The following is an 18,334-nucleotide window of genomic DNA, read 5'->3' as shown; positions in this document are numbered from 1 at the left end:
TTTTTCATCTCAACAGGTCAAACTGATTTATTGTTTTTTAACCTGATAATTTCCAGCAGATGTTGAGTTTTTCTGGCTCTTATTGAAGGTTTGATTCGACCATTAAACTGTTTCTCAAAGACTCTGTGAACTTTCCCTCTGGACCTTTTTCTCTTTCTCTCTTCTCGTTTCCTCTTCTCGTCGTGAGCGTCTGGATGTCGAGCGAGAAACACTTTATCAACAACGTCTCGTTTCCTTCTCTCCGTCCAAACTTCCTCTGGACGTCAAAATCGTCTCTACATTTATTTACACATAACTTTGTCTGATAAATGTCGGATCTTTTCTTCCTTCTTGTGCGTCGCTGAGTCATCGTGACTTGGATATAAACGCAGACACACACACCAGACACACAAAGGACTCACACTCGTGCACAGAAGCACACATGGAGGACACACTGAGGTGGACGTGATCGGATTAAAACCTTCACTGTGTTGTGTCTTATCTGCTAATCCCATCTGACCAGGAGTGATTTTGTGTAATGTCGCCATTTTCAATCCACACTATGCTAACGTTCTCTCACTCTCACACACACACACACACACACACACACACCAGTTGTGTATTTGTGTCAGGAGAAGTGTGTTCGCTCCTCATTCATACTCTTTATTTGACGCTTTGTTTACAAACATCAGCAGTGAAGGCAACAAGTTCATGCTAACACTAGCAACTAAACCTGCTAGCTAACGGCGCTGTTAATAAATGCTTCTACGTACAATACTATATTAAATACGTTTATTTATTAAAGGACGTCGTGGATGTTTGGTCCCGACTGTCTCTCCTCCACGACATCACATCCTCTTCCATCACTTCCTAGTTAAGTTTTTTTTACAGTCTCCTAATCAAGTATATTACTTTAATCTCATAGTGAAGTATGTAATCTTACGACTTTAATCTTGTAATAAAGTATTTTCTTATGACTTTAATCTTGTAATAAAGTATTTTCTTATGACTTTAATCTCCTAAAAAGTATTTTCATACAACTTTAATCTCGTAGTACAGTGTTTTACTATGACTTTAATCTCGTAAAGTATTTTACTACGACTTTAATCTCTTAATAAAGTATTGTTTTATGACTTTAATCTCAAAGTATTTGCATACAACTTTAATCTTGTAGGAAAGTATTTTACTATGACTTTAATCTCGAAGTAAAGTATTTTCCTAAGACTTTAATCTTTTCTCAGACTTCTCTGTCGTAGTATTAGTGCTTAAAATCCAGATTTGAAAAGGAAAATGACATGAGGTAACATTATTTTAATGTAACTGCATTGTGAAATTTTATTTTGCAACTCTTTGAGGGTCTTCTTTGTCTTACATTTTGTTATTTGTTCCGAGCGACAAAATCATAATTTCTCTCTCCTCCGATCCATCTCGACCTCCGTCCGAAGCAGGGGGGGCTTGATGTGTCCACCACAGCAGCAGGTTGAGCTGGAACAAGTATTCTTTGAATTCGTTCCCACTACTGTTTAAGACCAAGAAAAGACACTAAATACTTACGTAGTAGTGAGTGTGTGTGATTGTTTGTGATGTAGGCCGTTCGTGGCTCTCGCCCCGAGCAGCTGGGACAGGCTCGTTATGAAAAAAGCTCATTTGAAAGATCAAGAGTCGTTCATTGTTCAATATACAAATTTATTTGAGAAAAGGACGACAATGTTTTAAAACCTTCAAGTCAAATCTTCATAAAAATATTACAAAAATAAAGCGGTGCACACGTCGCACACTCTTCGCACAATTGCACTTGTGAGGAAACACAATCCTGTTTCGACATTCTCTCTCTTTTCGACCTCCACGAAAACACACCATCGGAACAGAAACCCTGCGACGCCTCTTATTGCTGCTTCCCCCGACCTTCTCTTTCACACCAACACTTGCAGTAAAAAAAATAAATCACACAATTAAGGCTTTTCTTAATTTATCACTTCGTTGTGCTTTTCCTTCCAAACCTGAAGGACGGATTTCACTCCTAAACGTAGAACTGATGTCGTCATTACTTTGTTTACACGCTTTTCAACCCACACATCCACCACTGTGGGACGAATAAAAGGTTAATCTTATCTTATTTCCTGATCCGTCTAAATAATTCGACCTCTGACCTGCGTGACCCAGAGGTCGAGAGATCTCGGGCCCGGAAACACCTGCGCTAAGCTAGCGGCTACGTCCGTAACACGAGCGTTAAAAAATTGTCACATCCACCAAAAGTTAGTTCGACATCTAAAGGTTATTTTGATGCTGCGTTCAAAGTGCGGTTTTAAAGTCTGCGTTTCCCGTCGACTGTGAGATTTTATCATCAAAACACAACTTTTTCATCAGGGTTTTTGACTTTTTTTTGAGTCTCTGGTACGAGGACGTGGTCACGGTGTGGACCGGGACATGTTGGTCGGCCTTCTCCGGGGGTCAGGCGAAGGTCACGTCGTACCAGTTTGAGGTTCAGACGCTTCGCCTTTACAAAGAGTTTCTCTGAGACGTTAATGTTCTTCCAGAGGGTTCTGGTTCTGGTCAGGGCCCGGCAGAAAGCGGGTCATCACAGAAACTCAGTTCGAGGGTGGTTCGCCGGGCCTGGAAGGGTTCACCAGTACGGGACGGTGTTGTCGATGTGACCCCAGCTCTGCCAGCCCGGGAAGAGTCCGCTGGACATCCTTGGACTCCCGAACTGGTCGAAGTCCATCTCCAGCAGCTTCACGTTCTTCTGCTCCATGGGCCGGTGTTTGTCAGGCGCGGCGCCGTCCAGGTCCTCGCCGCTCCACCCCACGTGCCTCACCACGTAGTTCTTCCCGTCGTTATTGTCCCAGTAGGTCTGGCCCTGGACCTTGAAGCAGATGCAGAACTCGATGCGGTTCTGCGGCGGCGTGAAGGAGGGCAGGTCCATGACGAAGGCGAAGGTGTCCATGTCCTGACCGCCGTAGATGTTGTTCATGAAGGTACATTCCACGTCCGTGAAGCTCACCCACGAGTCGTAGGTGGACCGGACCTGCACCGCCTTCTCGAACCCAATGTTCCTGACCTTGACGGTGCCGGTCAGCGAGCGCTCCTGGAGCGAGCAGTTCTCCAGGCAGACCATGTTCTGGATCAGGCGGCTCCGGAAGTCCAGGTAGTCGGCGGAAGGTTGTTTAAAGTCCAACACCAGGCTCCGGACGGGGCTGATCTTCAGGTCCATGGTGGCGGCCTCCAGGTCGCTCATGTCGAACTGCAGGTCGTCGGCGCCGGCGGCGTTCTTCTTCCCGTAGAGGTCGTCGTCGAACTTGGAGAAGGTGTGGATGGCGGTCAGGGACATGCCTTTGGAGTCGGCGAACACCACCCTCTTCTTGCTGGACTTGGCGCTCCAGCCGTCGCAGCAGTCCTGGTCCTTCTGCTGGCTGCTCAGGCACGGGCGCAGGGGCTTGTAGAGCCGCTGGTTCTGGCCCGAGGCCCTCTTGACCTGGGTCTTGGCACAGTGCAGGTCCTCGTAGGAGCTCAGGAAGCCCCGCAGAGGAGGCGGGGAGTGGCTTATGTAAAACCTCATTGCTAGATCCATTGGCATGACCGGGCCTGGCATCATGGACGGGCTGAAGGAGCTGAGGACACTGAGGGAACATCTCACCGTCAGAACCACACACTTTAAAACCAAAAAAAACACACTTTTATGAAGAACTTTAAAGATTCTTCGCTTCTCGCGCAGAATCTCAATGAAAAGTCTTCAACCAACCGTCGAGGACTCACCTGGTCGCACTCATGGATGCGTGGATCCGCGGGCGCGCATGAAAAGTGCCTCGAATAGTCCCAGAAGAGACTCTGAAGTGGTGACGCAGCTACAGGTCCACGCCGGGTCAGTCTCGCTCTCAGTCTCGCTCTCGCTGCTTCCTCTGCGGGATTTCAACTCTCATAGAGACCATTTGCATACCGGTTCACGTGGTTTCCCGGGGAGCCAATGGAACGGAGGCGCGATTCTCCGCCAGCCAATGGGAGAAGGTTTGCTGTGGCTGACAGCCAGCTGATCGACGAGTGCTCCCCTCGTGGGCCTCCGAGGCGGCGGTCTGCGTGCAGGCGCGCCCCCTGCTGGCGAGGTGGAGTATCAACCGTGACGCGGCAGATAAGGGAAAGAATTTCAGTCTATTTTTGAACTATTTTAATTTATTTAAAACAGCAGATTGTTTGAACTACAATAGAAACATCAAACCCAGGCTTTAACATGTTTTATTAACTATTAAGTATCATTATTATACCAAAACATCGTTGGACAACCTAAAAATATTGATTTTTAAATCGTTGTGTTTGTTAATATGTTATATAAACTATTGCATAGTATTGCATTGCATGACGTTTACCTTGAGGTTTGTTTAAGGAGGAGTTTTATACACGTCAGGTTCAAATTTCAAGCATTTTAATATTGTTTTCACAAGAAGAAATCCCTCTTGTCAACTTTATTTATATTGATTTTTTGGCACCTCAAGCGTAGTTGTTATTATATGTTATATATTTTCATCCATTTTGTAAATTCTTTGACATTAAGACGATCCACCAGTCACAGAAGGAGGTCGTCCACGCCGAGTCTGGTTCTGCTCCAGGTTTTCTGCCTGTTAAAAGGATTTTTTTTTTTACTATTGATCATTGTGATTCTCTTCTCTTATAAAGTATTTCAGCTATAAAGTTTATTGATAAGTTTGTTATGGTTTGACACTTAAAATACAATTGAATTGAATGAAATCATTTTGAACTAATTCACTACTTTTTTATAACAACAATACAAATATAATGCAATATTATCATATGTTTAACATTTAAAGTAAGTAAGAAAGTAATTTTTATTTGTATAATACTTTTCCAGACCAGGGTCACAAAGCACTTAAACAATCAAAACAATATTCAATAAAGTATATACTTTAAAGGGCAAGATAATACTGATAACACAACAGGAGTTAAAGTAAAATGGGGAAACTGCTTTTATATACTGTATGTTATACATATATATATATTTAATGTTTTAATGAATTTGGATCACAAAACATGATCATTTTGTTTTATTATTACTACATTTAATGGGAAAAGCCATTTGTTTTGATCACAGCTTCAGAATCTATTTTTAAACATTGATTTTTCCGTCACATATTCACCACAAATGTTCGATCAAAGACATTGATCACTGAACACACAAAAACACTCCTGCAGCCGAGCACGCACACACTCGCCGCCACACCTCTGCTGTCTCACCTCGCGAGTCCAAGTTCTGAACACGCCACTCGTGCGTGATCCAGAGACAACACAGAGTTTCCATCGTGATCTGGTCCAGGCGTCCGAGGTCATCGGCATCAACCCGGGACAAGCTTGCGACACCAAATCTTTCTTTAGCCAATTTCAAAGACTCGGCTGATAAGAAGTGAACATGAAGCTGCAAATAAAAGATATTTTATGTCGCAAGAGTTCCAATGGGGTCAGAGTTGGGTCCAGGTCCTGCAGCACGTGTCGGTACTGTGGGGGGTTAGAAAATATCCATACAGCCAGTTTGAACACACTGTCTCAATTTACGTTTTATTTATTTATTTTATAGTTTGCAGTTGAATAAATTGTATAAATAGAATCATTTTTTATTTATTTATTTATTTTTAATTAAAAAAATAATGAAATTTGTGTAGTTTAGGGTGCACGGTGGTGCAGTGGTTAGCGCGGTCGCCTCACAGAAAAGAAAGTTGCTGGTTTGATTCCAGGCCGAAGCAACCTTTTTGTGTAGAGTTTGCATGTTCTCCTCGTCCAAAATCATACAGAGGTTAATTGAGAACTTTGGGAAATTCTCCAGAGGTATGAGTGTGTGTGTGAATGGTTGTGCGTCTTTGTGTGTCCTCTCACCCTATGACACTGGGATAGTCTCCACTCTCCCCACAACCCCGACCCCATGATAAAGCGGTTGTCAATAAATTAATTTGTATATTTTGTTATATTTAAGAATTAGATGCAAAAATCCATTGGATTTGTTTATTTTTGTGTTGCAATTAAACTTCCTGCAGTTAGATGGCAGCAGTCACTACCTGTTCCGCAGTAAAAGGAACAATTAAATCCCAACGATGACTGAGGACGAGAGGATACACTTTTAAAGCTGACATTTGGACATGTTTTGGTTTGAAAACAAATGAAAGCAGTTAAGACTTCGTCAAGAGACATGTGGTCTGTAAATACTACAACACCAGAGTCAAGTACTGGACAATACTACACACATATCCTTGTTACTACAGTATTACAATGTATTTCATTATATTGTATAGTTGTCCGTTTCGTAATATCGTATCGCCAGATTCTTACACACCCCCCAGTAGGTACTGTGGTGGATTATGTATTTTGTTATTAAATAATACATTTAAGTTTTCAGTTCCACCAGCTTAATTGAAATGATTACAGTGTATTAAGCTGTAGCTGTCAACTCCAATACATTTATTTTAAATAGTCATTTCAGAAAACACACCAAAGACTGAACTTTATATTGACTATGTATTTAATATTTTAATTGAGAGGGTTTTTTTAATCTTTTTTTTTAAGTATTAATGATCATACATCAAAAGGTAGAACACACAATGTTTTCATGGATGGAATCGAGAAGCTTGAGCTCAATTTATTTTTCAATTTTACAGGTTTATAGGTTTTTATTATACATTACTTTCCCTCAAAGCCCTAATATGTAAGATTAAAACATTGTTTATGACTCCCCCTGCTGTTTGAGAGGTGCAACTGTAATGTCATAAAACGTCTGCAGGTACATTTGTTTACACAATAAGGAAAATTCCTTTGATGTCGGCATTTCATGGGCTTTTCAAAATGTGGGCTCAGTACTTATACGAAAACACAGTGCTGCTCCATCACCAGGGATGCTGGACCCCTCCCTGTAGACACTTTTCTTCTTCTATCTGTGGAATGTGGTGTGAAAAAACATCACTGCAGTTTATTTTCTCCTGAAAAAAAAAGTCACAAAGTAGTATTAATGTCAAAGTCAGTAAAACTGTGTTCAGATGAATTTCTGGGGACAACGTTGCGCAACAACACAACCCTGATCTTGTGTCACCACAAATATGTGGACCTGGACTGTCGGGCACCTGTTTACAAGCACCATGTCCCAGAGTTCACAGGGAGGAGAAACGTTCATGCAGATGCAGCATGTCTGGATGTCTGTCCTTCATTAACCCTGGAGACACCAGAGGAGAAATGAGGTCGGACCACAGCGGGATCAGCTGCTGGAGATCCTTCACTCCCACACTGTGGCTCTACATAAGACTCGAGCTCGTGAGCCAGATCAGATTCCTTCGTTCAAAATAGAATTTAATCCACTCAGAGGAAGCATCTACTGTCTGGGAAGATGTTTACTCCATGTTTACATTTTGTATTGCAGGTATTATTGCTCCTTCGCCATCGTCATTGATCGATAAATACTTTATTAATCTCACACAGAGAATGTTGAGACACACAGCAAGGAAAAGTACAAATAAAATATTGTGCAAATGTGGAAGTTAAATGATATAAAATAGCAAAGATATCATGAATCAGAAACTTGTATTGCAAGTGTTTAAATGTTTTCTCACTATGTTTCTTTATCAACTTTATTAACGTTTATTTCTTAAGATGTATTTCTAAAATATATGTTGGATTATTAGTATCCATCTTTTTCGAATGTTTTATTCATTTATTTATTGTGCTTTGAATGTTATTCCTTCCACACCTTATTTCACTTTACCTTACTTACATCTGTGAACTTATTTGACTTACAGACATTTATGGAATCATCTGTGCAGGCGAGGCAGGTCTTATATAATTTGAGTTTATGTCTTCTGTCTGAAGGAGTTAATCATTTATTTTCTAAATGATGGGGTGTGTCATGATTCAGGTTAAACACTCCTTTTGATAACAACAGTGTTCATAGTAGATGAAATTATTTCAGAAAACTGAATTTCAATGTAATACTGACAATATGACATGTTATATTATCTTATAATTAGAATGGGAATAGAAAGTAGAATGCAAGATTTAGCTGGAACAAAAACAGGTTGTGTAGGAAATAAAGCTTGGGGGAAGAACTATGAAGTGAGCACCTCGTGACACTGGAATCATTTAAAAAAAATACAAAAATACAGGTTTTTCCGTCACTCTCTCTTTGAAAATAATATAATTTTCTTTCCCACAAATGTTACGTTTATTAATACTTTTGTCTTACAGTACATTCAAATCTAATTTGGATGACAATCGGACGCTTTTATACTTATTCGTATAAAGAATTTGTTCATTGTGTTGTAGTTCAGATTATTTGCAATAAAGTTGTAACGTTGCGGAACACGGTTGGCTAAAACTACAATACCCAGTGTGCACCGCGAGTGCCGGGACGTAAACACTAAAGATGGCGCCTTGGATTGAAGGAGAATGATACGTGAGTCAAGAAGTTATTAAATTAAAATGTTATTTTAAGTTATTCACGTTGTGTCGTGTGTGTGTGTCAGTGTTCGTGCGCTACAACCGGGGCCCGGGGGTCGCCCTGGAGCTGGAGGGGGGGGCCAGTGTGGCTGAGCTGAAGACCCTGGTGGGGGGTCAACAGGGAGTCCGACCTGAGCCGCTCAGGGTTCTGTTCGCCGGCAAAGAGCTGCCCAGTACCTCCACCCTGCAGGTGAGCTCAGGTGGTCGTGACGTAAGCTTCAGTGGTGACGCTTGTCCTTCGGTCAGGAGTGTGACCTCCCCGAGCAGAGCACCGTCCATGTGGTGCCCCCTCACCCGGGACCCCCTTCCCTGGGACCTCCCATCAAGACAGTTGGTCCACCAGAACCTGAAGAACCTGAAGGACCTGGAGAACCGGTTGAGGATCTGGGTTTGTGCGAAACAATACGAGACGATTCACCTACTTATGATTCATGACTCGCGCCTCTGATCGACATTGTGTTTGTGTTGTTGCGTAGACGAGAGACGAAAGGTCAACACACTGTTTGTGTTTTGCAAAACCTGTCGCTCTGTTCAACCTGGAAAACTGCGAGTTCGCTGCCACGGCTGCAAACAAACCATGCTGACGGTCGACAAGGTGTTTTTTTTTATTTACAATTGACATGTAAATATTCATGGTATTTGGTCATTTTTGTGTTGCAATTAAACGTCTGGCCGCTAGATGGCAGCAGTCATGACTCCCTTAAAAAAAAAACAATGAAGTTCCCAGCAATGACTGGGGATGAGAGGATACAGTCAACTCAGTTACGAATTTTATCAAGAGTAATGTGGTCTGAAAATAGAATAGTACAAATATGTCCCACAGTATCAGAATATATTGAAATATAGCCAGGATCTCGGTTAATTAGTTGTTGTATAGATACGATGTTTATTGGCAAGAATCTGGCGATACAATATGTATCATGGTACAGGGTCAACGATAGGATATATAGTGATACTGTAGTAACAAGTATATATGTGTAGTATTGTCCAGTACTTGACTCTGGTGTTGCAGAATTTACAGACGACATGACTCTTGACGAAGTCGTAACAGTTTTCATTTGTTTTGAAACTAAAATATGTCCAAACATCAACTTTAAAAGCAGCTGGAGTCACTGTATCCTCTCATCCTCAGTCGTAACCGCTTTAATTTATTTTCAAAATAAAATATGTCCAAACATCAACTTTAAAAGCAGCTGGAGTCACTGTATCCTCTCATCCTCAGTCGTAACTGCTTTCATTTGTTTTGAAACTAAAATATTTCCAAACATCAGCTTTAAAAGCAGCTGGAGTCACTGTATCCTCTCATCCTCAGTCGTAACTGCTTTCATTTATTTTCAAAATAAAATATGTCCAAACATCAGCTTTAAAAGCCGCTGGAGTACAGTGTATCCTCTCATCCTCAGTCATAACTGCTTTTATTTGTTTTGAAGCCAAAATATGTCCAAACAGCTGGAGTAAGTAACTGTATCCTCTCGTCCCAAGCCAGAGATTTAATTGTCCTTTAGATACATAATAAAAACATATACTGTAATGTTGCCACTGTATTGTGATATTTATCGTAATGCCAGATTCTTGCCAACACACACACACACACACACACACACACACACACACACACACACACACACACACACACACACACACACACACACACACACACACACACACACACACACACCTCTAGTAGTTTTTTGCGAGTTGTGCGTCTAATTGATTTCCATGCATCAGGACCCAGACTGCTGGGACGACGTTCTTCTTCCTGCTCGCATCAGCGGAGTTTGTCGAGCAGAAGGTTGTGATGGACGGCAGGCGGTAAGAGTTTTGTGAGTCTGAGTGTGTTGATGTGAAACGTTCACCTCATCGTGTGTGTGTGTGTGTGTGTGTGTGTGTGTGTGTGTGTGTGTGTGTGTGTGTGTGTGTGTGTGTGTGTGTGTGTGTGTGTGTGTGTGTGTGTGTGTGTGTGTGTGTGTGTGTGTGTGCGTGTGCGTGTGTGTGTGTGCGTGTGTGTGTGTGTTTTCTACAGGAGTTCTTCATGAAGTGTGCCTCCCACCCGACGACGGATGACGACGTCTCGGTGGCACTTTATCTGATCGTCAAGAACACGAAAGAGATTCCATGCATCGCCTGCACCGACGTCTTGTAAATATCACACACTCTACACATCACATGTGTCCGACTCAAGACCCCGGGGCCAAAACCTAGATAGAGGACAAACACGGAGGTGGTTGAGATTATTGAGGAGGTGGTTTTAAAAAAATATGTCATGTCTTGGACGGCTAAAGGATTCTGGACCCTCACTTGAGTTTGACACCGGTGGTCCGGATGTAATGCACGTCATCTTTGATGCTGACTTTGAGATTCATCTCAGGGATCCGGTCCTGGTCTTCCAGTGTCAAGAGAAGCATGTGATCTGCTTGAGCTGCTTCAGAAGTTACTGCCAAACACGTCTGCAGGAGCGTCAGTTCGTGTACCATCCTGTGATTGGATATTCTCTACCCTGTGCAGGTGTGTGTTCATGTTTAAGTGTATTTTGTACGCCTAGTAACTAGGGGTGTGTATTCGCAATAATCTGACAATATCACGATACTGTGGCAGTAAACTGCGAAACTGTAGGAACAAGTATATATGTGTAGTATTGTCGAGTACTTGACTCTGGTGTTGTGATAGTGTAGTAACAAGTATATATGTGTAGTATTGTCGAGTACTTGACTCTGGTGTTGTGATAGTGTAGTAACAAGTATATATGTGTAGTATTGTCGAGTACTTGACTCTGGTGTTGTGATAGTGTAGTAACAAGTATATATGTGTAGTATTGTCGAGTACTTGACTCTGGTGTTGTGATAGTGTAGTAACAAGTATATATGTGTAGTATTGTCGAGTACTTGACTCTGGTGTTGTGATACTGTAGTAACAAGGATATATGTGTAGTATTGTCCAGTACTTGACTCTGGTGTTGTGATAGTGTAGTAACAAGTATATATGTGTAGTATTGTCCAGTACTTGACTCTGGTGTTGTGATAGTGTAGTAACAAGTATATATGTGTAGTATAATCGGGTACTTGACTCTGGTGTTGTGATAGTGTAGTAACAAGGATATATGTGTAGTATTGTCCAGTACTTGACTCTGTAGTATTTACAGACGACATGACTCTTGACGAAGTCGTAACTGATTTGTTCTCAAACCAAAATATTTTTTATCATTTAGCTTATTTAACTTTAAAAGCTGCTGGAAACCACTGTATCCTCTCATCCTCAGTCGTCGCCAGGATCTCAGTTAATTAGTTGTTGTATAGAAACGATGTTTATTGGCAAGAATCTGGCGATACAATATGTATCATAGTAAAAACTAAAATATGTCCAAACATCAGCTTTAAAAGCTGCTGGAGACCAGTGTATCCTCTCGTGCTCAGTCGTAACTGCTTTCATTTGTTTTAAAACTAAAATATGTCCAAACATCAGCTTTAAAAGCCGCTGGAGTCCAGTGCATATATAGTGTGTTTATATTTATAAAGTAGTGTGGAAATAAATATTGCGATATTAAAGTATATTGTTGTTTTTATCTCACCTCAGCTCGATGTGACGACTCACTGATCAAAGAGCTTCATCATTTCCATATTTTGGGAGACGAACAGGTGACGTCACGCACAATTTTTTTCTGACCATTTCTCCTCACCTGACCTCCGACTGTGACGTCATCAACAGTATGGGAGGTACCAGCAAATCGCGGCGGAGCAGCACCTGCTGGCGAGCGGCGGCGTCCTGTGTCCGTCGCCAGGCTGCGGTGCGGGTCTCCTGCCAGCAGAGGGCAGCAGGATGGTACCGTGTGACACCAGAACCGGCTGCGGCTTCATCTTCTGTCGGACCTGCAGGCTCAGGTACCACGAGGGGCCGTGTCTGAGTCCGTCGCCCTCCCCTCTGGCTGACCCGTCACAGGTGAGCGGCGCCCTTGCACGATTGAACACTTCATGATTGACACGTCATGATTGACACGTCGTCATCTGTCATCAGAACTTCTCGGTGGAGTCGGAAGCTGCGGTCAGAGGTCGCTGGGAGCAAGAGTCACTCCAGGTCATCCAGAAGTTGACCAAGAGGTGCCCGAGCTGCTCGCTTCCTGTGGAGAGAGATGGTGAGTGAGCGGCACCAGGGCGCCACCTGGTGGTGATGACTGGAACGCCGCTTTACTGATGCAATTTTAAATGTTTTCAAATATGATCTCATTGTTAATTTATTTTTTAGGGCTGAACTGTTATTGAAAAAATATATAATTGCGATAATTTTTTTCAGAATTATTGCGATTATTTATGCGATTATTATTATGCATTTTTTGTTAAAACATACTTAAAATAAAGGGAGGTTTATTTAGTTACTTTAATTACACTTGTAAACAAACATAACGTATTCACTGCAAACACTAAAAACTATTGTAAAAACGTGCTACAAGTGTAAACATTTAAATTTATGAGTCAATAATAAATCATACAAACTTCAAAGAAAGAAAAGTGAAAAAACTAGTCATTCATCTTTTTCTTACCGCATATTTTTGCAGTTTCTCATGTGTTTAAGTGCATTTCCTGTCATACACAATAATATTGTCACTTAAACAATTTGAATTGTGTGACGTCATAAGGTAACTTTGATGAACACACACACACACACACACACACACACACGTCTGGATTCAAATGTAACGATGTAAAGTTGTTAAACACGTCACTGATCAACTTGTTAAAGCATCTTTCTCCGCTCGCAGTCATTTTGCTCGAAAATGAAATTAACATTAAATATAATCGCAACTTCTGCGCTTTAATAATCGCAAAACATAGTTTTTAAATATCGCGATATATCGCAAATGCGATTAATCGTTCAGTCCTAGATTTTTGTCTTTGTATTTTTTAGCTAAATGTAAAACTCTTGGTTGAATATATGCCATCAAAAGTGGCCCAAAAAAATTGCACAAAATTACAATTTCCTGAAACAAATGTACAAAGTCTTAAAAATTCTCTGAAACAATTAATAAAATCCTGATTTTGTTCCTCAGAATTTGTCCGTTTTGTTTTAGTGTTTCTACATCACATTTCTTTCCAAAAATATTAACAAAATCAGGAACAGTTAGTAAATTCCCGTCAGCAGAAATTATAATTTTGTTTGACTGAAGCGCTATAATGAGTCAAAAACATCTTCAGTTCTCGGCCAACATAGTTGTGTTATGCTGGTGTCGGCTCTGAAACCTCCCGACGACTCACGGACGACATGTCTCCACAGGGGGCTGCATGCACATGAAGTGTCCTCAGTGCGGCGAGGACTGGTGCTGGCTCTGCGGTCTCACCTGGACCAACACCTGCATGAGTCGTCACTGGTTCGGCTGAGAACTCAAAAATAAACACGTATTTTTAAACAACGATTGACTTTTATTCAGCGTGAAACACCCTCAGGTTACTTTCAGGGTATTGAAGAACTGGTCCAGAATCTGCTCCACCTCCTCTTCTTTATAATCTTGGACCAGTACAAGCGGGTCAGCGGCTCCGCGGATCATGGCTGACAGAGCTGGACCCCCCAAAAAAAGAAGGTTAAACTGCAGTGAGCGGTCACATGACAGGAAGTGAACTCACTGCGTCCCGACGACGGTCGAAACAGGCAGAGGATTCTCTTCTTCATGGCACAAGCCCGGCCCAGTTCGTAGCCCACCCCGAGCGAGGGCTGGGTCACCTCGGCCACCACCACTGGAAGAACCGTCCACACATCGACTCAAGAACCCGCCACAGGACCTTCAAAGTGACTCACCCTCGCACTGCTTCAGCCAGTCCAGGTCACGCTCGTGGATCCACTTGTCGCCCTCCATGGACACGTGTTCTCCTATAGGATGAGACCTTTAGTGACATCACACATCTGAAGGTCACGTATGAAGGACATCAGTGAAGAGAAACGTTTAATAATAATGTTGCATACATTAGTTTTTTGAAGGCAATAGTATTCGTTTTTGGTGATAAAGTTATGAGAAAACGGCCACTACATGACACTAGGAGTGTGTATTGGCAATACAATAGTATCACAATACAATATGAAGTGATACCGTAGTAACAAGGATATATGTGTAGTATTGTCCAGTACTTGACTCTGGTGTTGTAGTATTTACAGACCACATGACTCTTCATGAAGTCGTAACCGCTTTCATTTGTTTTCAAACCAAAATATGTCCAAACATCAGCTTTAAAAGCTACTTCAATGTATCCTCTCGTCCTCAGTCATCGCTCAGATCTCTTGGGATTTTATTGTTTCTTTAGCTGCGGACTGGGAAACGAATGCTTCCATCTAGTGGCAAGAAGTTTAATTGCATCACAAACAGAAACAAATACAGTGACTTTTTGTAAGACAATGGTCAATTTAATTGTTTATTTTGTTAACTTTATTGAAATATAAACCATAAAAAAAACTATGAAGAATAAAGTGGTTTGAAAGCAAGAAACTATATAAATACATTTTTGAAGTAAATTAAACACAAAAAGACAATTATATTAGCGTATCGATATTTTCACAGCCAAGATAATTTGCTGCAGTGGTTTCTTAAGTGATAGTTTAAAAAAAACGATTAGAAACGTATAATAATATTATTAATAATATAATATTTTTTTTATATAAAAAAGACCACGTAGAGAAACAGATAATTTAATAATATACGATCATAATAATAACAATAATGAAGATGATTCGCTTCAACTGTACTTAAAGTAAGAAGTTATTTTCTCTACGGTGTCACTCGAGTCTCGACCTTTCTCCGTCAGCTCTCCTGCGGCCACATGTTCGGTCAACACGGTTCCGAACGTGCCGAGCCTCCGGACTATGGTCTGGTACAGAACCGCGTCACTGCGGCCTCCACGGATGCTGCCGCAGAAGTAGATCTTCATGATCTTCCAGCTCCCTTTTCCCGCCAAGACTCGTCCACGGCGGAAGTGACACGACTTCTTCTTCTCCTCTCTCTCACTGGCTGGATGGACGTTGTCCGGTGGGGGTTGCTGCCCCCTGCAGGTAGATTCTGGCGGTGAGGGAGTAGAAAAGAGTATATTGTTAATAAATAAAAGTTCTTAAGTTAGTTTAATGAGGTTCAAGAGGCCCCAGAACCCGCAGCAGTGGCTCTGAGCTCATGACACATGACAGGATGTGACAGAGTCCAGGATGTAAACCGGGTCCGGATTAGAACTCTGATCCCAAACGTCCTGCAGATAAGAAAGTCATCACTCGGTTACCATGGAAACAACCTCCCGGTCTTCCTGTCGCTCAGGTATAAGAGCGAGTCTTCAGAGGACCCTGACCCTGGACACAACTGCAGGTGAGGCTTGAATACTTGTTTTTAAATTGATAGTTATAATGATACAGTTTTTTAACATGTATTTATGTAAAGCAACTTATGACTGTGGATGTTTAAAGGTTCTATATAGATAACATTACTCTTAAAAATAATAATAATAAAAACAATATCTTGAAGATTCTAGAGGGATAGAACCTTATCATACTCTTTAAAAAATATATAGAAAAATAAATATATGGCTGACATAAATATACATCACAATTCATATATAAATGACTTTTTTTCCATCATGTTTCAGAGTTTATGTCATAACAGTATATTTATGAAGCAGGAAAATGTCTTTTTAATAATCATTTTATTGAACGACACTATATTTATCTTTAAAAGTTGAGAAAACTGGTATTAAGATATATAATGTGTTTCAAATGTTGGGATAAAGGAATAAAGGTTCATTAAATGACTGTTAAATTGAGTTAAATGTTTTTGTGTCGAGCAGTCGATCCGTCTGACGATGAAGGTCCACTTTCTGCTCCTCACCTACCTGAGTGTTCTCCTCATGACGCCCGCAGGTGAGACCACCTGCAACTGAAAACTATTTCTATTAATGTTTGAATTTTGAACTCGATTCTATAGTCAAACTTGAATTTCCTGCTTTTTGTTTTGAATTTTATTCATGAATTTCACCAAATAAATCACGTTTTTTTATTAATTAATCATGTTCTCACGTCACGTTCCTGTTTTATTTCTCTTGAAAGTTAAATGATAAACGTAAATACTTGTTGATCTGAACATGAACAGATTGTTGGATTTGTTTCTGTGGTTTATGTTGTTTTTCTTCAACATATAAACAATAAACTTAATCCTTTATTTTTACTTAATTTGATATAATCACTCATTTGAAAGTTATACGTATTGTTTTATTATTCCGTAGTTCATGTCTCACCTTTATTTTATTTAGATTACATTTAATTATTGTGAAATTTTCAGCCCTTTAATTGAGTCTTGTTCTGTACATTTAAGACTCAAAGTAAAATCTGGTAAAAAATTAAATAATAGTTATATTTCTTAAGGTTCCGTGTCCCTGTGACTCCACCTGATAACACGAGTAGATAATGAATGAAGTCATGATGACGTATGTCTGTGGTTCTGATCCCCTTCTGACCACAAACCTCCTCTGGACCCACAGGAAGCTTCAACCTGCCGCTCTGTCAGCCGGTCAAGCAGCGAGTGTCGTTCGAGAAGGAAGGCTGCCAGACCTGCCTCGCGGTGGAGACCACCATCTGTGGCGGGCACTGCTTCACCAAGGTCGTCTTTTGAACGATAGTTATCGTCACGCCAACAAACTACTGTATTATTCATAGATAATCGATTATAGTTTAAAACACAAAATCAGTTCTTGCGATTAAAGTCACTTCCACATGTTTTTCCCGAGGCTGTGCACGTTGTGTGAATTAATACAAATTACTAAATTAAAAAAACATGTAAGTGAAACAAATGACAATAAAAAACTGACATATACTGTATAGATAAAAAGACAATAATAATATTACAATACTTCAAAAGAGTATCCATAATATCTCGCAACACACTAGGCACCGTGCTGAGCCCCTTCCTGTTCACCCTGGGAAGGGGTTCAATTTTTTTTTTTACTTTTCACGTTGAGATTTACCAGCACTCGGATGGATGGATGGATGGATAGAAGGATGGATTGATTAAAAAATGGATGGATGGATGGAAGGATGGATTGATTGAAAAGTGGATGGATGGAAAGATGGATAGAAGGATGGATTGATTAAAAAATGGATGGATGGATGGATGGAAAGATGGATAGAAGGATGGATTGATTAAAAAATGGATGGATGGAAAGATGGATATAATGATGGATTGATTAAAACATGGATGGATGGATGGATGGATTGAAAAATGGATGGATGGATGGAAAGATGGATAGAAGGATGGATTAATTGAAAAATGAATGGATGGATGGAAAGATGGATAGAAGGATGGATGGATGGATTGATTGAAAGATGGATGGATGGATGGAAGGACTTTATGGATCCCTCTGGAGATAATTGAAGTTAAACTGTGGAACTCAAGTGAAATGAGATGAAAGTTATTTAAAACGATCCGTCGCCAACTGAGTTCGATCCTAATGTACATTATCTCAAGTAACCTCCGTTGTTTTGTTCACTGCAGGATACACTCACTAGTCTCCCCACTCACCCCTACCACCAACAACAACGATCTGTCTGCACATACCAGGATTTCCACTACGAGACGGTCCAACTGCCCGACTGCCTCCCAGGAGTCGACCCCACCATCACCTACCCGGTGGCCACCAGCTGCCACTGCGGCAACTGTTCCTCGGAGACGACCTTATGCTACAATACGGGTCCCCGGCCAGAATCCTGCAAGAACGACATCCGCTTCTACTTCTGACCCCTGACCTCACATGACCTTCAACGACCTTTATTGAGATCATTTTATTCATCTTTTGTCTGCATTTTTTTTTTCTGGGAACTCTTAACATCATTGTAGTAACAGTGTTATTTTGAATTACGACTCTAGAAGCATTTA

At 41.0% G+C, this 18,334-nt stretch overlaps 4 protein-coding genes across 4 annotated transcripts; 2 read left to right on the top strand and 2 right to left on the bottom strand.

Annotated features, from left to right (window-relative positions):
* Positions 1 to 1,644: 1,644 nt before the first annotated feature.
* LOC148069072 (protein phosphatase 1 regulatory subunit 3C-B-like) lies at positions 1,645 to 3,873 on the bottom strand. Its single transcript, XM_087803125.1, has 2 exons — positions 3,733 to 3,873; positions 1,645 to 3,596 (listed from the first exon to the last, which is right to left on the bottom strand). Exons 1-2 carry the CDS (start codon positions 3,744 to 3,746, stop codon positions 2,603 to 2,605), a joined length of 1,008 nt encoding a protein of 335 aa, XP_087659251.1. The 5' UTR covers positions 3,747 to 3,873; the 3' UTR covers positions 1,645 to 2,602.
* Positions 3,874 to 8,333: 4,460 nt separating this feature from the next.
* On the top strand, positions 8,334 to 13,852 carry prkn (parkin RBR E3 ubiquitin protein ligase). The gene is made up of 11 exons (XM_087802181.1): positions 8,334 to 8,410; positions 8,481 to 8,644; positions 8,701 to 8,842; positions 8,931 to 9,049; positions 10,183 to 10,266; positions 10,478 to 10,593; positions 10,823 to 10,959; positions 12,025 to 12,086; positions 12,157 to 12,387; positions 12,463 to 12,580; positions 13,717 to 13,852. Exons 1-11 carry the CDS (start codon positions 8,404 to 8,406, stop codon positions 13,818 to 13,820), a joined length of 1,284 nt encoding a protein of 427 aa, XP_087658307.1. The 5' UTR covers positions 8,334 to 8,403; the 3' UTR covers positions 13,821 to 13,852.
* On the bottom strand, positions 13,832 to 15,389 carry dnph1 (2'-deoxynucleoside 5'-phosphate N-hydrolase 1). The gene is made up of 4 exons (XM_087802182.1): positions 15,221 to 15,389; positions 14,236 to 14,307; positions 14,064 to 14,174; positions 13,832 to 13,998 (listed from the first exon to the last, which is right to left on the bottom strand). Exons 1-4 carry the CDS (start codon positions 15,354 to 15,356, stop codon positions 13,883 to 13,885), a joined length of 435 nt encoding a protein of 144 aa, XP_087658308.1. The 5' UTR covers positions 15,357 to 15,389; the 3' UTR covers positions 13,832 to 13,882.
* Positions 15,390 to 16,268: 879 nt separating this feature from the next.
* lhb (luteinizing hormone subunit beta) lies at positions 16,269 to 18,196 on the top strand. The gene is made up of 3 exons (XM_087803256.1): positions 16,269 to 16,326; positions 16,944 to 17,062; positions 17,954 to 18,196. The coding sequence occupies exons 1-3, from the start codon at positions 16,269 to 16,271 to the stop codon at positions 18,194 to 18,196; spliced, it is 420 nt and encodes a 139-aa protein (XP_087659382.1).
* Positions 18,197 to 18,334: the final 138 nt, after the last annotated feature.

Source organism: Callionymus lyra, chromosome 11 (genome assembly GCF_982586985.1).
Source record: "Callionymus lyra chromosome 11, fCalLyr1.hap1.1, whole genome shotgun sequence".
Taxonomy (NCBI): domain Eukaryota; kingdom Metazoa; phylum Chordata; class Actinopteri; order Syngnathiformes; family Callionymidae; genus Callionymus; species Callionymus lyra.
The sequence above is the reverse complement of the archived record's forward strand: the minus strand, read 5'-3'. Positions and strand labels throughout refer to the sequence as shown.

Excerpts from the sequence above, each read along its gene's own strand:
- dnph1 (XM_087802182.1), bottom strand. The coding sequence starts at position 15,356 with ATGAAGATCTACTTCTGCGGCAGCATCCGTGGAGGCCGCAGTGACGCG. Across the intron at positions 14,308-15,220 it reads AGGAGAGCTGACGGAGAAAG|GAGAACACGTGTCCATGGAG; the intron begins GTCGAGACTCGA and ends CTCATCCTATAG. Across the intron at positions 14,175-14,235 it reads CTGGCTGAAGCAGTGCGAGG|TGGTGGTGGCCGAGGTGACC; the intron begins GTGAGTCACTTT and ends CGGTTCTTCCAG.
- prkn (XM_087802181.1), top strand. Across the intron at positions 10,594-10,822 it reads ATCGCCTGCACCGACGTCTT|GGATCCGGTCCTGGTCTTCC; the intron begins GTAAATATCACA and ends GATTCATCTCAG. Across the intron at positions 12,087-12,156 it reads ATATTTTGGGAGACGAACAG|TATGGGAGGTACCAGCAAAT; the intron begins GTGACGTCACGC and ends CGTCATCAACAG.
- lhb (XM_087803256.1), top strand. The coding sequence starts at position 16,269 with ATGAAGGTCCACTTTCTGCTCCTCACCTACCTGAGTGTTCTCCTCATG. Across the intron at positions 16,327-16,943 it reads TCTCCTCATGACGCCCGCAG|GAAGCTTCAACCTGCCGCTC; the intron begins GTGAGACCACCT and ends CTGGACCCACAG. Across the intron at positions 17,063-17,953 it reads GCGGGCACTGCTTCACCAAG|GATACACTCACTAGTCTCCC; the intron begins GTCGTCTTTTGA and ends TGTTCACTGCAG.